Source organism: Bombus terrestris, chromosome 10, assembly GCF_910591885.1.
Source record: "Bombus terrestris chromosome 10, iyBomTerr1.2, whole genome shotgun sequence".
Classification (NCBI taxonomy): Eukaryota; Metazoa; Arthropoda; class Insecta; order Hymenoptera; family Apidae; genus Bombus; species Bombus terrestris.
The window spans coordinates 10,456,946-10,477,551 of NC_063278.1; the positions used below are offsets into that span (position 1 = coordinate 10,456,946).

General features: G+C 31.9%; 6 protein-coding genes and 1 long non-coding RNA gene across 18 annotated transcripts in view; 3 read left to right on the forward strand and 4 right to left on the reverse strand.

The window, feature by feature from the left end:
* LOC100642217 (pseudouridine-metabolizing bifunctional protein C1861.05) overlaps window positions 1–2,834 on the reverse strand; it is a 35,647-nt gene extending 32,813 nt beyond the window's left edge. The window contains exons 1-5 of one of the 2 annotated variants that reach the window (XM_048409601.1): window positions 1,235–2,832; window positions 802–1,164; window positions 392–731; window positions 171–298; window positions 22–81 (exon numbers count right to left, since the gene is read on the reverse strand). In XM_048409601.1, the coding sequence (XP_048265558.1) occupies window positions 22–81; window positions 171–298; window positions 392–731; window positions 802–1,164; window positions 1,235–1,465 (1,122 nt within the window). In that variant the 5' untranslated portion in view covers window positions 1,466–2,832. Of the gene's footprint in view, window positions 1–21; window positions 82–170; window positions 299–391; window positions 732–801; window positions 1,165–1,234 lie in introns of both variants that reach the window. The other variant, XM_048409602.1, reaches the window with a different exon arrangement.
* Window positions 2,835–2,870: 36 nt separating this feature from the next.
* On the forward strand, window positions 2,871–7,359 carry LOC100645881 (very-long-chain (3R)-3-hydroxyacyl-CoA dehydratase hpo-8). 2 transcript variants are annotated; one of them, XM_012312410.3, is made up of 5 exons: window positions 2,871–3,834; window positions 6,463–6,551; window positions 6,620–6,855; window positions 6,946–7,127; window positions 7,204–7,359. In XM_012312410.3, the coding sequence occupies exons 1-5, from the start codon at window positions 3,819–3,821 to the stop codon at window positions 7,281–7,283; spliced, it is 603 nt and encodes a 200-aa protein (XP_012167800.1). In that variant the 5' UTR covers window positions 2,871–3,818; the 3' UTR covers window positions 7,284–7,359. The 2 variants fall into 2 exon arrangements, with proteins under 2 accessions (XP_012167800.1, XP_012167799.2); XM_012312409.3 differs by lacking the exon at window positions 2,871–3,834 and adding an exon at window positions 5,736–6,208 and having other exon boundaries at window positions 6,434–6,551.
* On the reverse strand, window positions 4,392–5,687 carry LOC105666118. The gene is made up of 2 exons (XR_001099021.3): window positions 4,963–5,687; window positions 4,392–4,866 (listed from the first exon to the last, which is right to left on the reverse strand). It is a non-coding gene; the product is annotated as an uncharacterized LOC105666118 (long non-coding RNA).
* Window positions 7,360–7,823: 464 nt separating the features above from the next.
* LOC100643290 (NAD-dependent protein deacetylase Sirt2) lies at window positions 7,824–10,837 on the forward strand. Of its 5 annotated transcripts, XM_048409607.1 has the most exons (7): window positions 8,288–8,487; window positions 8,558–8,690; window positions 8,938–9,180; window positions 9,296–9,652; window positions 9,752–9,947; window positions 10,026–10,218; window positions 10,303–10,837. In XM_048409607.1, the coding sequence occupies exons 2-7, from the start codon at window positions 8,567–8,569 to the stop codon at window positions 10,369–10,371; spliced, it is 1,182 nt and encodes a 393-aa protein (XP_048265564.1). In that variant the 5' UTR covers window positions 8,288–8,487; window positions 8,558–8,566; the 3' UTR covers window positions 10,372–10,837. The 5 variants fall into 5 exon arrangements, with proteins under 5 accessions (XP_003398089.3, XP_048265564.1, XP_048265565.1 ...); XM_003398041.4 differs by lacking the exons at window positions 8,288–8,487; window positions 8,558–8,690 and adding an exon at window positions 7,824–8,032; XM_048409608.1 differs by lacking the exon at window positions 8,558–8,690 and having other exon boundaries at window positions 8,300–8,487.
* LOC100651648 (probable 2-oxoglutarate dehydrogenase E1 component DHKTD1, mitochondrial) lies at window positions 10,441–15,639 on the reverse strand. 5 transcript variants are annotated; one of them, XM_003398027.4, is made up of 13 exons: window positions 15,361–15,636; window positions 14,129–14,418; window positions 13,779–13,998; window positions 13,322–13,671; window positions 13,012–13,233; window positions 12,772–12,929; window positions 12,436–12,703; window positions 12,152–12,359; window positions 11,681–12,093; window positions 11,491–11,611; window positions 11,176–11,364; window positions 11,026–11,111; window positions 10,441–10,961 (listed from the first exon to the last, which is right to left on the reverse strand). In XM_003398027.4, exons 1-13 carry the CDS (start codon window positions 15,530–15,532, stop codon window positions 10,854–10,856), a joined length of 2,805 nt encoding a protein of 934 aa, XP_003398075.2. In that variant the 5' UTR covers window positions 15,533–15,636; the 3' UTR covers window positions 10,441–10,853. The 5 variants fall into 5 exon arrangements, with proteins under 5 accessions (XP_003398075.2, XP_020720797.2, XP_020720796.2 ...); XM_020865138.2 differs by lacking the exon at window positions 11,176–11,364 and having other exon boundaries at window positions 11,609–11,611; window positions 15,361–15,639; XM_020865137.2 differs by lacking the exon at window positions 11,176–11,364 and having other exon boundaries at window positions 15,361–15,638.
* The window catches only part of LOC100643334 (cell growth regulator with RING finger domain protein 1), a 42,194-nt gene continuing 36,522 nt past the window's right edge, over window positions 14,935–20,606 (forward strand). Inside the window, exon 1 of the mRNA XM_012312403.3 lies at window positions 14,935–15,088. The gene's annotated coding sequence lies outside the window, so the exon portion shown is untranslated. The remainder of the gene's footprint in view (window positions 15,089–20,606) is intronic.
* LOC100642339 (endoribonuclease CG2145) lies at window positions 15,832–20,350 on the reverse strand. 2 transcript variants are annotated; one of them, XM_003398034.4, is made up of 7 exons: window positions 20,016–20,347; window positions 18,318–18,749; window positions 18,184–18,234; window positions 17,917–18,018; window positions 17,163–17,856; window positions 16,460–16,901; window positions 15,832–16,172 (listed from the first exon to the last, which is right to left on the reverse strand). In XM_003398034.4, exons 1-7 carry the CDS (start codon window positions 20,074–20,076, stop codon window positions 15,939–15,941), a joined length of 2,016 nt encoding a protein of 671 aa, XP_003398082.2. In that variant the 5' UTR covers window positions 20,077–20,347; the 3' UTR covers window positions 15,832–15,938. The 2 variants fall into 2 exon arrangements, with proteins under 2 accessions (XP_003398082.2, XP_012167789.2); XM_012312399.3 differs by lacking the exon at window positions 17,917–18,018 and having other exon boundaries at window positions 20,016–20,350.

Below are 20,606 nucleotides of genomic sequence, written 5' to 3' on the forward strand. Positions count from 1 at the left end.
CTGACTTAAGACTTGACTTACTTTTATCTCGGATTCCTTCACTTGCAACGTCGTATCCATTATAGCTCCACCAATTACAATCTATGACATAAACAAATTACCCGATGAAAATAAAATGAATAATATCTTATATATTTTTTAAGGTAAACAAATATTTTTGTTTTATTTACTGGATTTCTTTGTGATGTCAGAATGCACTTGGAAACACTATCGTTGAGAGAGCTCTGAAAACACTTTTTAGCCAAATTCACTGCAATTTCTGCTGCAACACTTGCATTGTTTTCTATGAGTGCCATATCTGTTGATTTTAAAAAGACAAAAATTAAGTGACAAATATTGATCTTGCTTATGTTTTCTTAATTTTTATATCAATGGACTTATTTATACTTACTAGCTCGAAGAGATTGACCATGTGTAATCTTATTTAATTCTTCTAGCAAAAATGGTGTGACATTCTTTCCACTTACATTTTTACTTTTTGCATTTTCTAAAGCATTACATATAGCCAATTCCATTTCTTTTGGATCTAATGCATATTCTGTAGGAATAGGGACAGCGAACAATAATCCTGTTTGAAGACCTAATTCCCTTTGTGCTTTAAGAATCTTTGTTGCTTCTTCTGAATTTGATACTCTATGTGGCACTTTTGTCTTTTGTAATGATTCAGTGCAGTAAAATGCAGGAAAATAGTTTGTTTCACCAATTTTTATAATTGGAACTCCTTGTGTTTCCTACAAATGGAGATAATTACAAATTTCTATTGTAATAATTATTATTTTTTATGCAAGAAAATATATTAACCAGATATTCTAATGTCTTTTCAATATCTAATATAGATTTAACACCAGAACAAACAACAGCTACAGGAGTACGCCCAAGCTCTAGTAAATCAGTACTAATATCAAAACTCTTTTCTGCACCACGATGAACACCACCAATGCCTCCTGTTGCCATTATAGGCAAATCTAATAAATTTGAAATTAACATTGTTGCACTAACAGTTGTTCCTCCATTTAGTTTTTGGGCTACAACTGTTGATATATCTCTACGTGAACACTTAATAGTTTTAGTAGAATCTGATTTAGCTAGTGTTTGTAGTTGTTCATCATTCAAACCAACATGTATTTGTCCATTTAAAATTCCTATAGTTGCAGGTATAGCACCCTAAAATGATATAAAAGTATAATGTAGAAGAAGCAACATTTTTCTTTCTTTAGAATTCATAAACAATTACTTTTTTTTTAACAGTATTTTCTACTTGAATGGCCGTCTTCAAATTATCAGGATAAGGCATTCCATGAGTAATGATTGTTGATTCTAATGCCACAATTGGCAGCCCATTTTTTTTTGCCACTTCTATATCAGAACTACAAATAATCTTGCAATTGCTGCTGGCATTACGGTTATTTAGTAAATTAATCCTTTTCACTGCTTTAAGCAATCTTTGACTATTCAACCACTGCATCTTTATGTTTTTAGGTAGGTATGAGTAATATAAAAAGATTCAAAAAACATTCATACAACTTGCTGCTTATCATTTGACAATAGATTGAAATGGGAAGTTAACAGTAATACGTTGAACATTGATAACATAGTAATATCTACAGATTATAAAACATCTTGAACATTAATTTAAAAAATAATTAAAAGACAGTGTATGGATTCTTTACACATGTGATTAACCTATATAAACTTCTTTTCTCTTATATTAATAGGACAGCAAATAAATGTATTATAAAATAAATTCGATGTAAATTTCGATAACAAATTTTTTCGATCTATCGACTTTATATATTGGGAGCTTAATTCGACAAATTTTAAGTCGATAATCAATCATAAATATTTTATACCTAGAACAATGTCATAATAATTTTTCACTGCTTTCATGTGTAATTATTTAAGATAATTTAGTCGAAGTTAATTTTGGTAATTAGTAAAATATTAATTACATCCTAGTTTTATTAGAAAAATTAGTTTAAAAAATACTAATTTTTTATTGTTTATAATTTCTATTAGTTAAAAATATTCTTAACACGTTGAATGCCACACCAGTTTTATAAGGTTTGGCCGTGGCTCGACGATGAATTTTTTTATTATACGATACATATAATGTTGAAATATTACCTACAAGAGATATGTTACGGTGTATAATCATCATTAATGAATTTATCTCACTGAGGTCACCGGTGACCCCCATGGCGCTGTAGTGCAATTTCGCTCGATTCACTTAATTTTTGCGATTATCAGTTATCTCATATCGTTTCTTCGCGTTACTAAATAATTGTTCTATGCTGTTACCTCTCGGGACCTACCATAAACCATAATCCATCCCTCGGTCATACTTATTCGGACCCGCAATAATCCTAAAGAACCGTCACAAGATTTAGCATTTTTTACCTTACTGTCAAGCCCCTTAATTGCCATCAAACATCTTTCAAGTCGAAACGTTCCTTAGGGTTATTGTTCATTAAGGTAAAACACGGAAAAAGCGGAGTTTTCCCATGTCCGACAGCCACTGGTTGGAGGCGCACATAATAAATCTATATTTCATGTATAAATAAAACTATTTTTATACGTTCTATACTGCATTCATTTCGTCACACCATTGTAGTAACGGTGGTAATAATAAAAAATGTATAACTATTGACATTTTTTCCAATTATGTATTTTTACTAATCTTGGTGCGCCGGTCACCGGTGACTTCCACGGGACCACGGCCAAGTTGAGTGCCGGTCACCGGTGACCCTCATGACATTCAACGTGTTAAATATAAATATAGAGTGCCGGACAAAATGGTAGGACACTTTACCTATTTGTGTATTTCATCTTGTTAAAAGAAGAAAATATTTCGCATATCTTATATGTTGAATATTTCCAGAATAACACACTAAATTTCATACTCATACGATAATACATATACAATACATACATTGGGAAGTTAGGGGAAAAATAAGCATGAACTGATATTAATTGGATAGTTAATATTAAGGTTGATAGTTCTATTTTCAAACGTATATACGTAATATTCAGTTAATATTCTCTCTCTTTGCTCGGTTAATATTCTCTCTTTTTATTCGATTAATATTCACAGGGTCATCCCCACCATTACCTGGAATTGACCCGCTCGGAGCTCGCTCAAAGCGATCGTCCGTGTTATCTAATTCGTAATCGATGGTGTCAAGTTACCAAGTCATTGTATGAAGAAAAATAGAATTTGTTTTTTATCTTATGATTATGGAACTATTTTAATCAGATTGTTAAGGTTTTACCAATGAAAATGATACCGAACATGACTACATTCGAATGACTTTGAATTATTCAGATTAATCATGTTTAAGAAAAAAAATGTAGAACGAATGTTATAATTCATTAGCATTTTTCATTCAGTTTCTTGACAATGTAGAATAGATCACTTTTTCGAATGATGTCCTAAAAAATTGTATTATTTGAGCAATTCTTGGAATGCACCTACTCGGGTAATACTCGTCACACGGATCCAACAAACAAACATTAATCATTTAGCAAGCGAGAGATGAGTGAAGTCCACGAGACTACGCAGCTTTATCCAAATTCATAATTTAGTGGTGTTTTAAAAAAAAGAAGAAATAGCGATGAGTCGTGAAAAACGTCTTAAACAGTGGAAAATTGAAGAAACGATTCGTTTATGATCAAACAATTATGCAATTACCTAAATTCACAAAATAATAAAGTGGAGTCGTAATGTGATATTACATAATCAATCACAATACAATCTCTTAAGAAATCCTGAAAGAGATTTTCATTTCGTAGTCGAATAACTACTGACAGAAATTGTAAGAATGGAAAGTAGGTCAAGTAAGTCTTATAATTTTTTCTAATCAAATACAGCCCAAATTTATGTTTCTAACTTTTTTGTTGTATGTCATGAACTTAAGATTATATGTATATTTTCATCTTTTAATTACATGAAATATACAAGTAGGTATGTAAAGTGTCCTATCATTTCGTCCTGCATTGTATAGTAACTCCCTTTTTTGAACTAAAATCTATAAATATCATTAAACATTTTACTAATACATATAGTTAAAATATCGAATATCATAGTGCTGAAAACCTTGATAGAAAAACATCATGTAGCAATTCTTCATAAAAATATAATATGATCGATTACAGATCAAAATTAGCAAATAATTAAGGAAATATTAAATATTTCAAATATTTATTTTTTAAATAGTTCTTGAAAACTCCGAATTTTTTTATTGTTAATATGATTATATTTTTAATAGATATAGATATTACAAAATCTAAGGTATACAAATCTATATGTGCGGAACACGTTTATTTGCTATGTTATTCTTGCGATTTATTACGTCAAAATTTATTTATGAATTCAGAAAGGAAATGGCAACTCATTAACATATTAATATTGAATTTATTTTATAATTTACATTTATCTTGACGTATATAAGTAGAAGAATGTAACACGTAAGTAAACCGTAGTGGTACATATTGTATATATATGAACATACAGTCAGTCTCGAAAACATTTAGACACTAGCACAACTTCATATTCTACTTGATGTAAAAAGAAATGAGTCTTTATGTCTCAAAAATATTCGAACAATTTATATATTGATGTTAAAAAATCTAAACTGATAATTTTTTTATAAAAGTTTGATATATCCGAGACTCTTTTTGTTTAATAACATATTTTAAGCACTTTAATATGTTGAAGATTATGTTTCGTTAGTAATCGAGACTGTATTTTATTCCTCTATTATACGAATTTACTATTTTTCTTTACTTATTCTTTTATTTATTATTGTGTTTTACTAATTCTACGGTCCAGATCATTCCATATTTCTAGTCATATTTCTGTAAGAATAACTGCAAGAATATTAGGCCATATCAAAAATTTAAGTTAAACAAAAAGCAACAATAAATACTAAAAAAAATGATTAAATTCGTCTAATTTATACATACTCAGTATAAAATAAAGTTCCCGAAAAGCGTCAGTATATTCGGATTAATCTTATAATCTTATAATATTCGGATTATTTTAAAGCACATTTCTCGAATAAGGTTTAGGCGTGAAACATTAACCTATGACGAAAGGAAGCAGGAGTAGAAAATATAAACTAGAGATTACAAATATTCACAACGCAACAACGACCTTCTTCGTTACAATCGTATTTTGTTTAAAATCTCTGCTATGACAGAGCGAGGAAATATGATTCCGCCTTCGAGTAATGTCTTTCTCTTTTCAATGTGCGGCATGTCTGAAGTTTCACGACTTGACTGTATGACAATCTGTGTTATTTCGCGAACTGCAGAACAGTTACCGAGCCAATAGAAATTCACAAAATCGTCAGCCATTTTATCAAAAAAGATTATATGTATAAGATTTCGGGCAAAGATAGGGTATATCAGAGGCTAATAGAGGATTAAAATACAGTATCGATTACTCACACAAGATGATTTTTAATGGATTAAATTGTTTAAGATATATTATTAAATAAAAGGAATCGGATAAAATATTACACTTTTATAAAAAAACTGCCATTTCAGTCCTTTTAACGTCAATTTATAAATGCCAAAATATTTTTGAGGCCGGCTATATATAGTTTTGCATTTTGTACTGGATTTCTTTAACATTGACTTTTAAAGTCATTCACATTAACATTTTTACAGTTTTAGGAATTATTCTTAATTACCAAGGTGAAGTTCGTAGAAGGTAAGAATATTGCGCCAATTTACACGTTTTACACAATGTATTATACCTTTTTCCTAAAAGAAAATTTCTAATTTTCAAAAACTAATTAAATATCATATATCAACCATGTGTCAATTTGTTTAAATTTTATCATTTACAAAGTATCAGAGGATAAATAAGAAAATATTAGGACGTTTCAAATTCAAGCTATATAGAAAATTGCTACGTTCCTGCTCGGGTTAAATGCTGTATGTACATATGTAAATATGTATGTATGTATGAGTAGCGTACTACACTTACATACTATACTTGATTCTATCCGTAATCGTCAGTTCATGTTGTACATCCGACGAGATATGAATTTGAAAAGCACATAGAAGTATAATAATTATTTATTATTACTGTTATAAATAAGTAAAGTCACACTGAATTAAAAAATATAAATATGAAATCGAAAAAATCAAATAACGTCGCATTATTATATTTAAAGACTTATAATTTGCTACAAGTATTTGGGTAAGTATTATTACTTTCCTCGCTTTCACCAAATTATAATGAAATGATTATAAGAAAAAACATTTTATTGTTATCCAAGTTTTACTAATTAACATTTCTGTAATTTCTGCTATAATTGTCAACGATCTAATCTTAATTGAAAAGTATGTTTAATAACTTTGAGATGAAAATAGGTATTATAGAGAATATTGTTAAATATATTTAAGTAATTATGTATATTTACAGTTGGAGTTATATACTTTATAAATTTGTAGTGAATGATTTTTCTTCTACGGCAGAAGCAAATTTGTGGCAGAATGTTAAATGGCCTGTTGTTATTTTTCAACATGCTGCTCTTTTAGAAGTAAGCAATAATATTCATCTTGCTTTTGTTCATAAAAGATTGCTTAATAATGCATATCTTTATTATAGATAATCCATGCTGCAACCGGTTTAGTTAAATCAAACCCTGTACTTACAACTTTTCAAGTGTTTAGTCGTATCATAGTTGTGAGTGGTGTATTGTTGGCAACTCCAAATAATTATGCGGCGTCATCTCATGGTCTTCCATTAGCCATCTTAGCATGGTCAATAACAGAAATAATTCGATATTTGTTTTACTATATGAATCTCAATGAATTTGTTCCTTATTTTCTCACATGGCTAAGGTATGTAATTTAACCACATCATAGATTTTTTATTTAATAAATAATATCTATTTTTTAGTATTCAAAATTGAAATGTTTTAATTATTACAGGTATACGTTATTTATTGCATTGTACCCAATAGGTGTAACTGGAGAATTATTATGCATATATTCAGCTGTAAATTATGCAAACTCTCATCCAGAATTCTGGAGTTACAAACTTCCTAACTCATGGAATTTCATATTTAGTTATTATTTCATTCTTATAACTATTATGCTATCATATATTCCTCGTAAGTTTCTGAAAAATGTATTGTTATACTATATCACATATTGATTACATAATAATTTTTTTTCTTAATATTACAGTTTTCCCGCAATTATATTTGCATATGTTTGCTCAAAGACGTAAAATTATAGGAGGTGAAACATCCAAGAAAGCGAATTAATATAAAGGAAATTTTGATATATTTTATTAATATTTTATAATATTTATGGTAAAAATAAATATTACAATATATAGCATGACTGTTCCTGATTTAGAATACCATCTGAAAATTATATACCTTGTGATGTATTATAATCCATTATAAGCAGATTATTACATAGTTATAATAACATTAATAAGAATAACAGTTTTTAGGAATAAAGATTAAAATTATTTAATTATGAATCAACTATCATAAAATATTAGACATTTTTAATAACATTTAAAATTACTTGCTATAATTTTTATTATAAAATATCAAATTTCTAAATTTATGAGTAGAAAGATCATCTGTAGTATCCCCTCCATTTATGTATATACTATGCTATCATATTATTAAATAGGATTTACTAATTAAATATTAAATATCATGTATATTAGTTTTAAAAGATGAGGATTTTATATTATTTACATTATTTATAGGAATAGCTACTCGAAAAAATACTTATAATTTGCAAAAATATCATTCGATATGCATATATAATTAAAAAATAAAATACAAAATCATAAAGTATTGCCTGTATGAGTTTAATCGAACGCGAGTCATTTGATAACCTATTCTAATCATATATTCACAAGTAAATATATGAATAATATTATTTTTTTAGTGTGACAACGATAATAATTTTACTTAACATTAGTTGAAGAAGTTACACGAATTTAGAAACATGTCCGGAAACATGTCCGAACACAATGATGACACGGAAAAAGGTAACGTTTTCAAACTGTCATACATAATGAAATTCAACTTTCTTGTATATCAGTTTATAATCTTTATTTAATTGTTTAATAAAATTCACAAGATTAAATTTTCTGCTTCACCAGATACATTTTTTAAAAAGCAAAAATTTAAATAAATTTTCAATTGAAATCCTTAATTTCATAATTTAGAATATCGAAACATTATTAAATGATGAAATCAGAATCTTTTATTATAGTATTATAGTGCTTTCTGATTTTTTATCTATTTACTATAATCCATATTATTTATCTAATAAACGCAGATAAGTGAAACATAATGACGGTAGAGGTTAACTGTCATCCATAAGAGTTTGAAACCTTATTAATTAAATAAGATGGTAAAATGAATTAAGTGAAATTATTGTTCTACACTGATTGTTATAATCTCAGGGTACTTAAATTTTCATATCATCGTAAAATTTTAGGTAACTGTTAAATGACACGTGTCTTTATTGAGTTAAATTATAATTATAACATCACGATGTCTGATTGCAGTGTGTCAAAATGTTTCCGCAGATCATTTTTCCTTTAATTAGCCGTCAGCGGCAATTACTCGGCCAACAACTCTGGCGAAAATCTGTATTTATGTATTTTTATTGCAACGAGTACAATGAATTTATTTCTTTAAGTAACCTATCTAAATGTCTTTGTTTTCTACATTAAATTTATTGTTTTTTTAATATTTCAAAAGGTTAACAGTGCATGTTACATTTTTAAAAAATAGGAACTAGACAGCCGTGATATATAAATATGTGACAAAATTTAAAGTATTTCATTTACTCTTATTTGTCAAATTGTTTTGCTAACAAATATTACATTCATTTATAGCGTTAATCTGTATATTGCTATATATATTGTTTATTTATTTGTATCAGAGAAGAAATCAAATGAGGAGGCTACAAACAGTTCTTCAGAACAAGAAGAGGTAGAAGATTCTGATATGGAAAAGATTCGGAAATATTTGGCACAAAAGTTAAAACTTTTTGATTCATCAGATTATGATGAACAATCGCAGCAAAAAATCCTCCGTGAACTTAATATAGATGGAGTGGTAGATTATATAAAAGAAACTGAAAACTGTAAAATTATTACTATGGCTGGAGCTGGTATCTCCACATGTATGTTTTAAGAAATATTCCTAATGTTAAATTAGTTGTATATCTATGTATAATTTTGAATTATATATATTAGGTACATTGCACAAAAATGCTTCTTTTATTTTTTGTTTTTTAGCTGCAGGAATTCCTGACTTTCGATCACCATCAAGTGGTCTTTATCACAATTTAGAGAAATATAATCTACCTCATCCTCAAGCTATTTTTGAGTTAGATTTCTTTATGGAAAATCCTGAACCATTCTTTATGCTTGCAAGAGAATTGTTACCTGAAGGTTTTAAACCTACACCATCCCATTACTTCATCCGTCTTTTATGGGAAAAAGGACTACTTTTAAGACACTACACCCAGAACATCGATACATTAGAAAGAATGGCTGGTTTACCTCCTGAAAAATTAGTAGAAGCTCATGGTACATTTCATACTGGTCGATGCCTTAAATGTAGAGCACCATACACTCTCCCATGGATGAAAGGTACAACTTTTTTCTTCTTATATATATTTTTTAATGTTACAGTAAGATCATAATTGTTACAATTGAATACATACTTTAAACCTCAGTACCTATTTTCAGAAAAAATTATGGAAGGTGTTATACCAAAATGTGAAGAATGTAACGAAGGTGTAGTGAAACCTGATATAGTGTTTTTCGGGGAAATGTTACCCGAACGTTTCCATTTCCTTATCGATCGAGATTTTGCACAAGCAGATCTTTTGATAATTATGGGATCAAGTTTGGTAGTTCAGCCTTTTGCATCTTTAGTAGATAGGTATGTATTATTTACAAGTATCATATTGTTTCCTTCATTCTCCATATTCAATTAATTATAATTTCAATTTCTTTGAAGGGTGCGACCCAATTGTCCGCGCTTACTTATCAATAAAGAAAAAGTAGGTATGCAAGATCGCTTATCGCGACTTTTAGGATTGCGACATGGCTTGATCTTCGATACACGAAGTTCTCATGGCGGTCGTGATGTTGCCTGGTTAGGTGATTGCGATACTGGCTGTCAGTTATTAGCTGAAAAGTTGGGCTGGGGCGTACGTTCCATTAAATTTAAATTATATTTTTAATGTGCTTTAAACTCAGAAATATGTCTTATATAAATCTATTTTCTTTTTTAGGATGAATTAAAAGATCTTATAAAAAAAGAATATGAACGTTTAAGTGCAGAACATACCAATAAGGATTAAGCTCATTAATTGTCCTATTACAATGTAAATTTAGTTTTTTAGATTATTTGGGATCTAATTTTGCTGCTATTTCTTTGAGGACGAAGAAATTACATAGACGAATAATATTTTGCTTCAAAGGAATTGTAAAAACATTGTTTAGAATGTTAAACATTTATCACGACGATATTGGAGAGTCATTATTTTATTTGTATCTATGTCATCATTTCTTTCTATAGTATATTATATTAAATTAATAGTAAAAATTATAATTTTCGAACAAGTAATTTTTCATACAATTAGCATTTTATAGTACATTCATGTCATGGATATATTTTATTAATAATAATGTTGATCCATTACAATAATGATCGCTCAATGACATGTAAATAATTTATTTCCTCACATAGTATATAATGATGTTATGCAAATAAATGTAACTTTTGGCAGTTGAATTATATGTACAAATAAAACAGAGTAAAACATACAATACAATACAAAATTCATTTCATATTAAAGGGTTTCACGGTTACTTCCTGAGCTTCCTGCTGATGTAACTTTCCCGCACCTACAGCTGTTGCAGCCATGGGTTTACGACCGCTGTATTTTATCTGTAAGTCACAAAATTATTTTTACAAATATGTATGTCAAATATTACTTAAATTATTAACTTACTAGTCTGCCACATAAATTTTCGAATCGAGGCTTGACAAAATTCCACGCTCCCATATTTTGCGGTTCTTCTTGACTCCATATGAAAGCTTAAGGAAATATTTATATTAATATTTTAAAATATATTTAAGCAATTTATTTTGTATAACTTACTCTTGGCGTATTTATATCTATCGATCTCTTGCAATAATTCTTGAACTGGAAAGGGACATAAACTCTCGACTCTAATAATTGCTACATTCTTTTGATTTGTGCTTTCTCTAAAGTTATCAAGAGCATAATAGTGTTTACCGCTCACAAGGATCACTTTAGTCACTTTTGATTCTTCTACCTTTTCATCTCCTTTTAAATTATTATTTATTAAATTATTATTTTACTTCATTTTTAGTCAAATATAGCTAAAGGAGGGAGAAAGATGAAGACAAAGAAGGAGAAGGAGAGATCATTTTTTTATCGTATTCAACATACCTATAACGGTCTTAAATCTAGTCTGTGGTTGCATATCTGTTATGGGCGAGGTTGCTGCGATATGGCGTAGCAATATTTTCGGAGCCATTATTATTAAAGGTTTTCGAAAATTTCTTACCATCTAACAGAAATAAAGACAATTTATTACATTAAAAATATAATTAAGGATCTATTAGAATAAGGATCTTACTTGTCTCCTTAATAAATGAAAGTATTGAGCCGGTGTCGTAGGGTTTGTCACACATATGTTAACATTATCACCATCAGGTTTATCTTCGTTACTGTCCGTAAGTTGTAAAAACCTTTCAAGTCTGGAGGAACTGTGTTCAGGACCAGCGCCGTCGTAACCATGTGGCAAAAGTATCGTTAATCCGCTACTTAGCATCCATTTTGCCTCACCACTGGTTATAAAAGTATCGATCATGATCTGTGCTCCATTAAAAAAATCTCCAAATTGTGCCTCCCATATCGTTAAGGTAGTTGGCATAGCTATACTCATGCCATACTCGTATCCTAAGACCGCTTCTTCAGACAGAATACTATTAGCTAACTCTAATTTTCCTGTTTGTCCCTCGATCATTGAATTTAGTGGAATATGTATATCTAAAATCATGATTGATGATAATTTATTAATTTATGATTACAATCATTTTGTAAATACCTCCAGTGGATTGATCAACAAGCATAGCATGTCTATGGGAAAAGGTACCACGACCAATGTCTTGCCCGCTTACTCTTACATTATACCCTTGATACAATAAAGTTCCAATTGCCAAAGCTTCGGCAGTAGCCCAATTCAAATGTTTACCACTCGCTATTTTGTTTAATCGAGATTGAACGTGACTTTTTAATAATTTGGGATGAATTATCTGTTGTATGATAAAATAGTACGTTCAATTAGCTAGGGAAAATGAGCAGCATTTACTGTATAACATATGTTCTCACCGAGTCATCGTCAATGTGAACGCTCTTTTCGGCAATGAACCTCAATAGGCTTAAATCAACTCCTGTGTCCCACTGTGTCACGCTCGCATCAGCCTGCTGTATTTCGCTCCACAAGCCTGCAAAATACGTAGGTTGTGGGACGTAATTATCCGCTTCATTCAAACCTTGATTCAATTTGGCCTTGTGATCTTCGATGATATTTTTGACTTTTTCCATTGGAAGAACATTGTTCTTTACTAGTTTGTCTAAATATCGATCTGGTACTGATCTAATTGGAAATAAAGTAAAGTTAATTAGATTCGACACATCCTATTATTATAATTGAGAATTACTTACGGGCGGCTATGTATAATTTTATAAATAACGGGATTTGTAAAAACCGGATCGTCTAGTTCATTATGACCCCATCTCCTGAAGCAATTCAGATCCAGGAAAATATCCTTCCTAAATTTTCGTTGATACTTGAACGCTATTCTAGCAGCTCGGATAACCATCTACGATATTTGAAGATTAAAAAAAAACTACTAACTAAAAACATATATATATAGAAAGAAATTAAAATTCTATCTTGTGTACTTCAGGATCATCTCCGTTTACATGGATCACTGGAGCGGAGATCATTTTGGCTAAATCCGTGCAGTATCTCGACGATCTACCTCTGGAAGCTGGAGTTGTGAAACCTAATTGATTATTGATCATCAAGTGAACTGTTCCACCTATTTCAAAGTGAGGAACTGCGGATAATGCTAAACATTCTTGGTCAACTCCTTGAGCAGCATAAGCTGCATCTCCGTGAACCTAGGATAGAAATTGAAATAAGTTCAATACATCGATTTGTTTCCAATTCTACTTTAAATTTTGTCTGATTAATTATCAAACGTTTTACTTGAATATTTAACACTTTATCGCTCCATTGAGCATTCGCATCTTCACTATATGCTCCGTCTTTATTTGCTTGCATCATTCCTCGAGTTTTTCCCATGGAAACAGGATTTACAGCTTCCAAATGTGAAGGGTTTCGTAATACCGTAACATGGAGACTTTTCCGATTAATGTCGAGGTTTGTGGAAGATATAAAATGACTGATCACGTCACCAGTTGCGTTCACGTTATCCGGAAATTCAGAGTATCCTCGTAGCTGTCGAAATAATTTTTCCGGTGGGAAATTCAACATCCCCGTAAGAAAATTTAGTCGACCTCGATGAGCCATGCAAATTACAATGTATTTTAAATCATCTGCAATTTCATTTAATTGAATATATATAAATTTAATCTTAAATCGACAAAGTATAGATAAAGAGATGATCCATGTAGTCTTTTTCTAACGATATATTTTTATTTACCATTGGCACATAGTTTAAAAAATTCATAGTAGAAGGCCATCATGCTCTCAGCGCCCTCGCCACTGTACCTCTTAAAGTTTACGAATTTGATGGCCAAAAATTGATCGAAAGTTTGGCTCTTTAACATTTCCGTTGCGATGCCGATTCGTGTTTCGTCCGTCACGGGTTCCCTTGAACTTTTTTCTACGGTCTCCGCGAACCATTCTCTTTCCTCCTCAGTCTGTGTAGACAGTAATAGAAATCAGGTACTTATACAGATCTTCTACAAAGAAATAAACTAAATAAATAAATATTCGATTTATTCTAATAGAAGATTGCTTTAAATTTATTCATGATCAATTACATATTACCTCCAAGTAGCTAAATTCTACTCCTATATGGCCAGTGTATGTCTCGTTTAAAAATTTTAAAGCCTCTTCTACTGTTCCTTCGTCTTTCCCCATTGATAAAATCCCCCTGAATGGAACTTTATCATCCAAACTTAAACCGAATCTCTCTAGTTTCAACTCTGCCAATGGCGCTGGTTTTTTTGACGCAACAGGATTTATCTCAGCCTGTTTATGACCATATTCTCTATAGGCGCTAATTAGTCTATAGAAGTTGCTGTTCTTCGATCGTATTTCCAGGTACTCGTTTGGTACTAACAATACGAGGAAGAATAGAAAGAAAAATAATGGTAAAAACCAGTAGTTAATATTTGTTTTTATCGTATATGCATGTTAAATCATTTTTACGTTATCGCGAATCGTTATCGGTTACTCTCTTGCGTAATAATAAAAATATTCCAAGTTGCGTTTATTATCTTCATCCTAGATTAGTAGTACATTAAGCTTTTCCATATTAATTACAAGTAATTTTAAGGTCACTTTAGATAATATGAACATTGCAATAAATATAAATATTGAAAGGAATATATTAAACGTATAATAACTTTATAAAAATATATAATCAACATGTTTATATGAATTAAAATGAATCATATTTAAAAAGGTTAGTTTTCATATTCTCTTATTATTTAAAAATGGAATTCAGATATGTCGAGTCCTGATTATATTCGTGCTATTTTTTTAAAACTGGACACCAGGAATTTGAACTTCAAATTTACTGCGCATGCGCGATGCGCATATAGGTAAAAGATTTTCACGCGACTGTTGGGCAGTTGCTTGGGAGAAAGCGGGGAATGTAAGTGTTGTGCGTGTGTTCAAAGTTTCAGTTTGGTATTTTGTGGTTAAAGCGCAGTGACTAGTGTGATTTCATGTTTTACTCTGATGCTGAAGACATGGATAACGAAATTTGAGGATATGTGCAAGGTAAGAATAATTTATCTCATAAAAATATGCATTTTCTTTCTCAATTTGAAGATGCAACGATGAAACATATTAAAGCTCACTAGCGACACAACGCGGGAATTTTAATAGTTAGTTTTCGAATTCGAATTATGAGCGTGTTCGTTAAAACCTGTCGCAAATATCAATATAGTATCGAATTCCAAATTTTTGTCAAAATGTTGGCTAAGATTTGTATTATTTTTTTATTTTTTACTTATTGTTTCAAATAAATGGGAAAATAATATTCTAAATACCTTCAAAGTGTCTTTGTGGCCTTGGTCTGTACCCATAGACGCCATTTTCACTGTGATAGAGTCGCGTACAGATTTTTAATCGGCAATTTATAGACCTCACAGCCGGATGTTTGTCTGCCCATTGAAAGCGTGGTTGTTTGGTTTTACAGAATGTTCGAACAGATGCGTGCATTCTTGTTTTCGTTACGAAATCTACAGCTTAACTGGCTGTTCTCCCTATCGCAGTGCCCAAGTGAGTTTATTACTCCTACTTCCCCCCCCCCCTTTCGACAGATCATTATTCAACGTTATCTGTTTACTCGAGATTGCCGATATCACAAATATGTATTATGAATGGTCGACTTATACAAAACGATATTTATTTCAATAATATTTCAATAACAAAATTTATTCAATGTAACGAGTATTGATACAAATTTTGCTAATAAGAAAATATGTCGTTCTCCATATAAAATTATATTTAAATCCAACTTTTCTATACATGTCATTTTTTATTGCTCTCGTTTGAACATGTCGCAAAATTACATTCTATGTTTTTAAATATATAAACAGTAAATATAAATATAATTTTGATAAAATTATATATCTGGATAAGCAGTTCCTACCAGATCGTTTCCTCTGTACTTAAATTTATAGGTGACAATGTTGAACTTCGTTCCTCCGAGAGACACCGGGCAATTTCCTTCTGGTCTCGCGTAAAAGCACACCGTATACAGTGCCATCTCCAGTTCAGGCGAGGTACCCACGAATAGTGCCGTTACCGGTTTATCATACCCGTTGTATTTCGTTCTTATTTTGACGATAGATGCTTTCTGAAAGAACGAACACGTACAAATACAATTGGTAACTTTTCATGTAGTATGAGTCATAGCTCTCTGGAAATACCACAAAAGAAACAATAGACACACGTCATTGTACGAATGATAATAGGCGCTGGAAGTGGAATGGAATCCATTATATATTCATTAAAAACATTTTTCATTAATGAGCCTATTATTAACTAGAAAAACCTCTCATTTTTTTCGAAAATAATTTATCAAGAAATGATCTTACGATTAAAAAGAAAAAAATAATTTTGACAGAATAAAAATTAACTCACATCTCCAAGGTCAATTTTGTTCAAATATCCAGCATAATTTGCTTTTCCACTGCTTTCCTCCTTGCTATAGAAGATCCAATTATGCAAACCAACTACTTCGGTACCAGATGGTACACTCTTAAGTTCTGCCATGAAAACATGCTCGAAACCTGAGCTACCAATTTTTCCTTGTCCTCTAGAGAACAAGTTAAACCATATTTTTCTTAACGTGTCTTTATATTCGTAATAATCCTTGCGAATTTGTCCTTTGTCCGCTAAAAATCTCATAGCGTAAGACATCACGTTCGTACTGAGGAACGTGTCTACAAGGAGACTCTCTTCTTGTCTCTGCAATGGGCTTATATGCTCATTTACATTGGTTTCCGGTTTGTAATTGTCATAGATCGATATCACTCTTTGAATCGTGGGACCTTGGTACGCTTCTGCGTTTACCGTGAACAATCTGCAAGTTGAGGTTATTTTTATGGAATCTATGGTAACTGAAAGAACATGGCAAATCAAACTAGTCTGTAATTACGCGAACTATACTATCTAGAAATTCAAAGAACCATCAAATTAGAATTCTAGTGATGTTTAAAAAAATGTTTTTAAAATAGATCCTTCTGATACCTAATGCTCTTCTATTAATCTCCACCTATACCTGCTGTAGTGTATAAGAACTCTCTTGCCTCCAATATTTTTCATTTGTATTTTAAAAACTTACGGTTGTGGTGCGTCATCTGTTGTGCTACTACTGCTTGTTTGCTTCTGTAGATTCAGCGTGATATATCTGTTTGCATTATTGTTATCCTTAATGAAGAGAGCCTCGGAAAGTTTCTCCAAGTCTTCATCAGTGATAGCGTTTCCTTTGCTAAAAGTAGGATTACTAGAGTAGGTTTTCTTATTTGCTGCTGCTGCTCCTGCTACAGCTGCTCCTGCTAGTGCACCACCTGCTAATGCACCACTTGCTATTGCTCCTGTGGATGGCCCCGTTCTTCCAGGTTGATTCGGTGTCGATGGTCTTGGTTGAGATTGACCTATACCTGGTTGGCTTGGATAATTTGGTTGATTTGGATATCCAGGTCGTGGAGCAGGTGTAGGTGAGTTAGACCTGCTGCCACCACCAGCAACATCAGCCCAAGTTCTTCCAGGGGAGCCAGGGCTTCCTGGTGTATTAGGAGAACCAGGGCTTCCTGGTGCATTAAGAGAACCCGGACCTCCTGGTGCATTAAAGGAACCAGGACTTCCCGGTGCATTAGGAGAACCAGGACTTCCTGGTCTAGATGGTGCTGGCATTGGACCTGGTTTTAACGTTACGAACAACGAAGATACTTGATTGCCTCCAACTGCAGGTTGATTTGGAGATGGTTGAGGTTGTCCTGGTGCAACAGCTGGCTTAGAGCCCGGTGTAGGTGATCCTTGAAATAACAAAAGCATATTAGGATGAAAATTATTTTCTTCCACATATTAGTATGTACCTGGTGTTTGTGGACGAGGTTGAGGCTGAGGCTGAGGCTGAGGCTGAGGTTGTTGAGGCCGTGGCGCTGGTGCGTTTCCAGGACTCGCTACTGGCCTGGCGCCTGGAACACGTAGCCAAATTAATATTAATATTTATCAATTGTATCTCCTTCTTTCCTACTAGTATTATGATAATTTATACCTAGCGATGGAATTAATTCTTCGTAACATTATATACGTAATTTATTCTATTTTCCGTATAAAATCGTCATTAAATTAATTTTTACCTGGTGTTTGTGGCTGTGCCGTGCCTCCAGGTACAGAGTTCGGTTTGGAACCTACAAAGTTCACCAGATTAATTCTCACAAACTCACATATTTAAGAAAACTACCTAGAAATTCTATAACATCGATCAATTAACCTCCAGAACTTAATGCTGGTCCTTCACTAGGTAGTTTCGGGGATTGTCTTCCGGGTTCTCCAGCCCCAGTAAGATCAACAGCCCAGTCTCTGTATCCTTTACCAGTGTTACCACCGATTCCTGGGTTTCCTGGTTTCGGTGCCGGGAAATCGAGACCCACTTCCGTTCCTGGGTTAGGTCTGTTTGGTCGAGCATTTTCTTTTATCTTTCCTCCAGTCGAAGTGACTCCAATCGCCAATCCAGGGTCACCTGCTCCAAGAACAGCTGATCCAACATTCGTTGGACTTCCTGTAGGTTTGTTTGTTACAGGTGTTACACCTGGTAGCTCGTTTGGTTTCGTTTGTATTGGATCTGCGACTGCTGGAGCAACAGTTGTGGTGGTCGTGGTTGTGTCCTTCTTCTTCCAGAATTTCCATCCTGCTTCTGCGTCGCCTAGAAATTGAATTAAAATTAGGATGGATAATAATGGCTGGTAGGAACAGGAGTTTCATGTGATTATTTAGGAATTACGAGATTTATTACTATAGAATTGTAAATAATCACATCATTATTTTGTCCACAGATTTTGTAATAAAAGTTCCCACAATGAAAGATCTCTTCTTTTGATCTTCAACAATTTGAAATGGTAATTTGCATGGAAAAATTGTAATTAAGAATTAAAAATATGTTCTGAATCACTTGATAGAATAAGATCATGGCTATTTGTTTGAGATGTCGAATAATAATTACTTAAGATGAATAATGATGTATCGATATGTACTTATATATATATATAATTATATATATATACATATAATACATATAATTATACATATTATATATATATAAGTACATATCGATACATCATTATTGATGATATATACATATACGTGTATATGTATAAAAGAATCAAGATTAAGAGAATTTACGTCGTTGATTACATAGTTTCAATTCTTTTTCTGTATCGAGTCTCTGTGGTATGACTTATCTTAAAAATACCGAAGTTGCTCTGAAATCCCACATTTTTGTCCCCGATTTCAATAATAGTGTAGTATAGGTATGTGTGAGCATGAACTCACGATAACCTTGACGATATACAGACGAACGAAATAAGCATAACGGAATGTTTAGCTAAAACTCGAGATCACGTAGTTTGGTTGCAGAAGATAATAATTTTTTTAAACAACGCTTCTCTAAAATTGTTACGTAATAATTGTTATTGTATGTCATATAATTTATCTATAATATTTATCAGTTTCTATATATTTCTGTATTCATTTCTGTATTCACATTTCATATTTAGTAAACACGATTGAAGTAATACCATTGTATAATACGGTCTTATTGAACTAAGTGTTTTCTCGGAAGAGAAAGTAAATAACAAACTACATTAATCATCAAATTCTACAATATTTCGAATAATATCAACTTTTTAAGTTACTTTTCTAGAATAATAAAGTCATTTTTACGCAAGTAGGACACAACTTTCATTCATTCTAAGCGATTCGCAGCTCGAAAAACACGAAACAGAAATCTAAGTGTAGTCCCCTTCACTTTCGCAAAATTTGCTTTGTTTCCTTGACATCCTATTCTCTTAACACCTATTACACACAGGTACGTACAACCAATTGAATTTTTCTAAGAAAGCTTGAAACAAATCGTTTATTTCCTCAAAAATTCTTTTCAGGAAAATCAACAGAAAATAAACGTTTCACTTACCGATAAATATCAGAGACAAGCCAAGTATTAAGAAAACAGCGGGCACACTTTTGATATTCATGGTTCTCCGTTGATTGAAACGATCCTGAGGATCGTTTTCCAACGTAATAGAATCGAGAGCGTCGAGGAGCTACGTGGGCGTTTTAAGACGAACTGAAGCCTTACCGCGCCGGAATCAGCCACTTCCAGCCGATTATACTTTCCTCTTGCCTTCTCCGCCTCTCATTGGCACGTCTGCAAGACTCTAGTTTTAAGGTCGTTGCACGGTCATCGCATCTTTTACACTGTAAAGAATCGATCTTCTTGGAAGGATGATGTCAGCCCCTGATCTTTACTCTTCGTTCCATTTCACGATCCTTCGTTCGACTGCTGGTAACTGGTCTTTTCGTTTTGACATTTACAAACTGATTGAAATGTGTCTTTTGAACCATCATGTTTGTTTGTAGATCCTGTAGTGCTTTTGATTGGTTCTATCTTGCTATTGAAACTTCTGTTGAGTCAGTTGATGATGAATCTTCTTGTTATTTAGATTTATTGACACGGCGATGACGATCAGTTTGTTGAGAGCGGATAACGAATAAGTTAATGAAG

What these genes read in the sequence shown, in the direction of transcription:
- LOC100651648 (XM_003398027.4), bottom strand. Translation starts at nt 15,532, where the DNA reads ATGCACGCATCTGTTCGAACATTCTGTAAAACCAAACAACCACGCTTT. An exon ending in GCCACAAAGACACTTTGAAG is followed by an intron (nt 14,419 to 15,360) that starts GTATTTAGAATA and finishes TCGTATTGTTAG; the next exon opens with TACCAAACGAGTACCTGGAA. An exon ending in TTCACATTGACGATGACTCG is followed by an intron (nt 12,360 to 12,435) that starts GTGAGAACATAT and finishes ATCATACAACAG; the next exon opens with ATAATTCATCCCAAATTATT.
- LOC100642339 (XM_003398034.4), bottom strand. Translation starts at nt 20,076, where the DNA reads ATGAATATCAAAAGTGTGCCCGCTGTTTTCTTAATACTTGGCTTGTCT. An exon ending in CTTGTCTCTGATATTTATCG is followed by an intron (nt 18,750 to 20,015) that starts GTAAGTGAAACG and finishes TTCAATTTCTAG; the next exon opens with GCGACGCAGAAGCAGGATGG. An exon ending in GGCACAGCCACAAACACCAG is followed by an intron (nt 18,019 to 18,183) that starts GTAAAAATTAAT and finishes TACGTGTTCCAG; the next exon opens with GCGCCAGGCCAGTAGCGAGT.
- LOC100645881 (XM_012312409.3), top strand. Translation starts at nt 6,138, where the DNA reads ATGAAATCGAAAAAATCAAATAACGTCGCATTATTATATTTAAAGACT. An exon ending in AACATGCTGCTCTTTTAGAA is followed by an intron (nt 6,552 to 6,619) that starts GTAAGCAATAAT and finishes TCTTTATTATAG; the next exon opens with ATAATCCATGCTGCAACCGG. An exon ending in TATTTTCTCACATGGCTAAG is followed by an intron (nt 6,856 to 6,945) that starts GTATGTAATTTA and finishes TAATTATTACAG; the next exon opens with GTATACGTTATTTATTGCAT.
- LOC100643290 (XM_048409607.1), top strand. Translation starts at nt 8,567, where the DNA reads ATGTTTCCGCAGATCATTTTTCCTTTAATTAGCCGTCAGCGGCAATTA. An exon ending in TGGAGCTGGTATCTCCACAT is followed by an intron (nt 9,181 to 9,295) that starts GTATGTTTTAAG and finishes TTTGTTTTTTAG; the next exon opens with CTGCAGGAATTCCTGACTTT. An exon ending in TTTGCATCTTTAGTAGATAG is followed by an intron (nt 9,948 to 10,025) that starts GTATGTATTATT and finishes ATTTCTTTGAAG; the next exon opens with GGTGCGACCCAATTGTCCGC.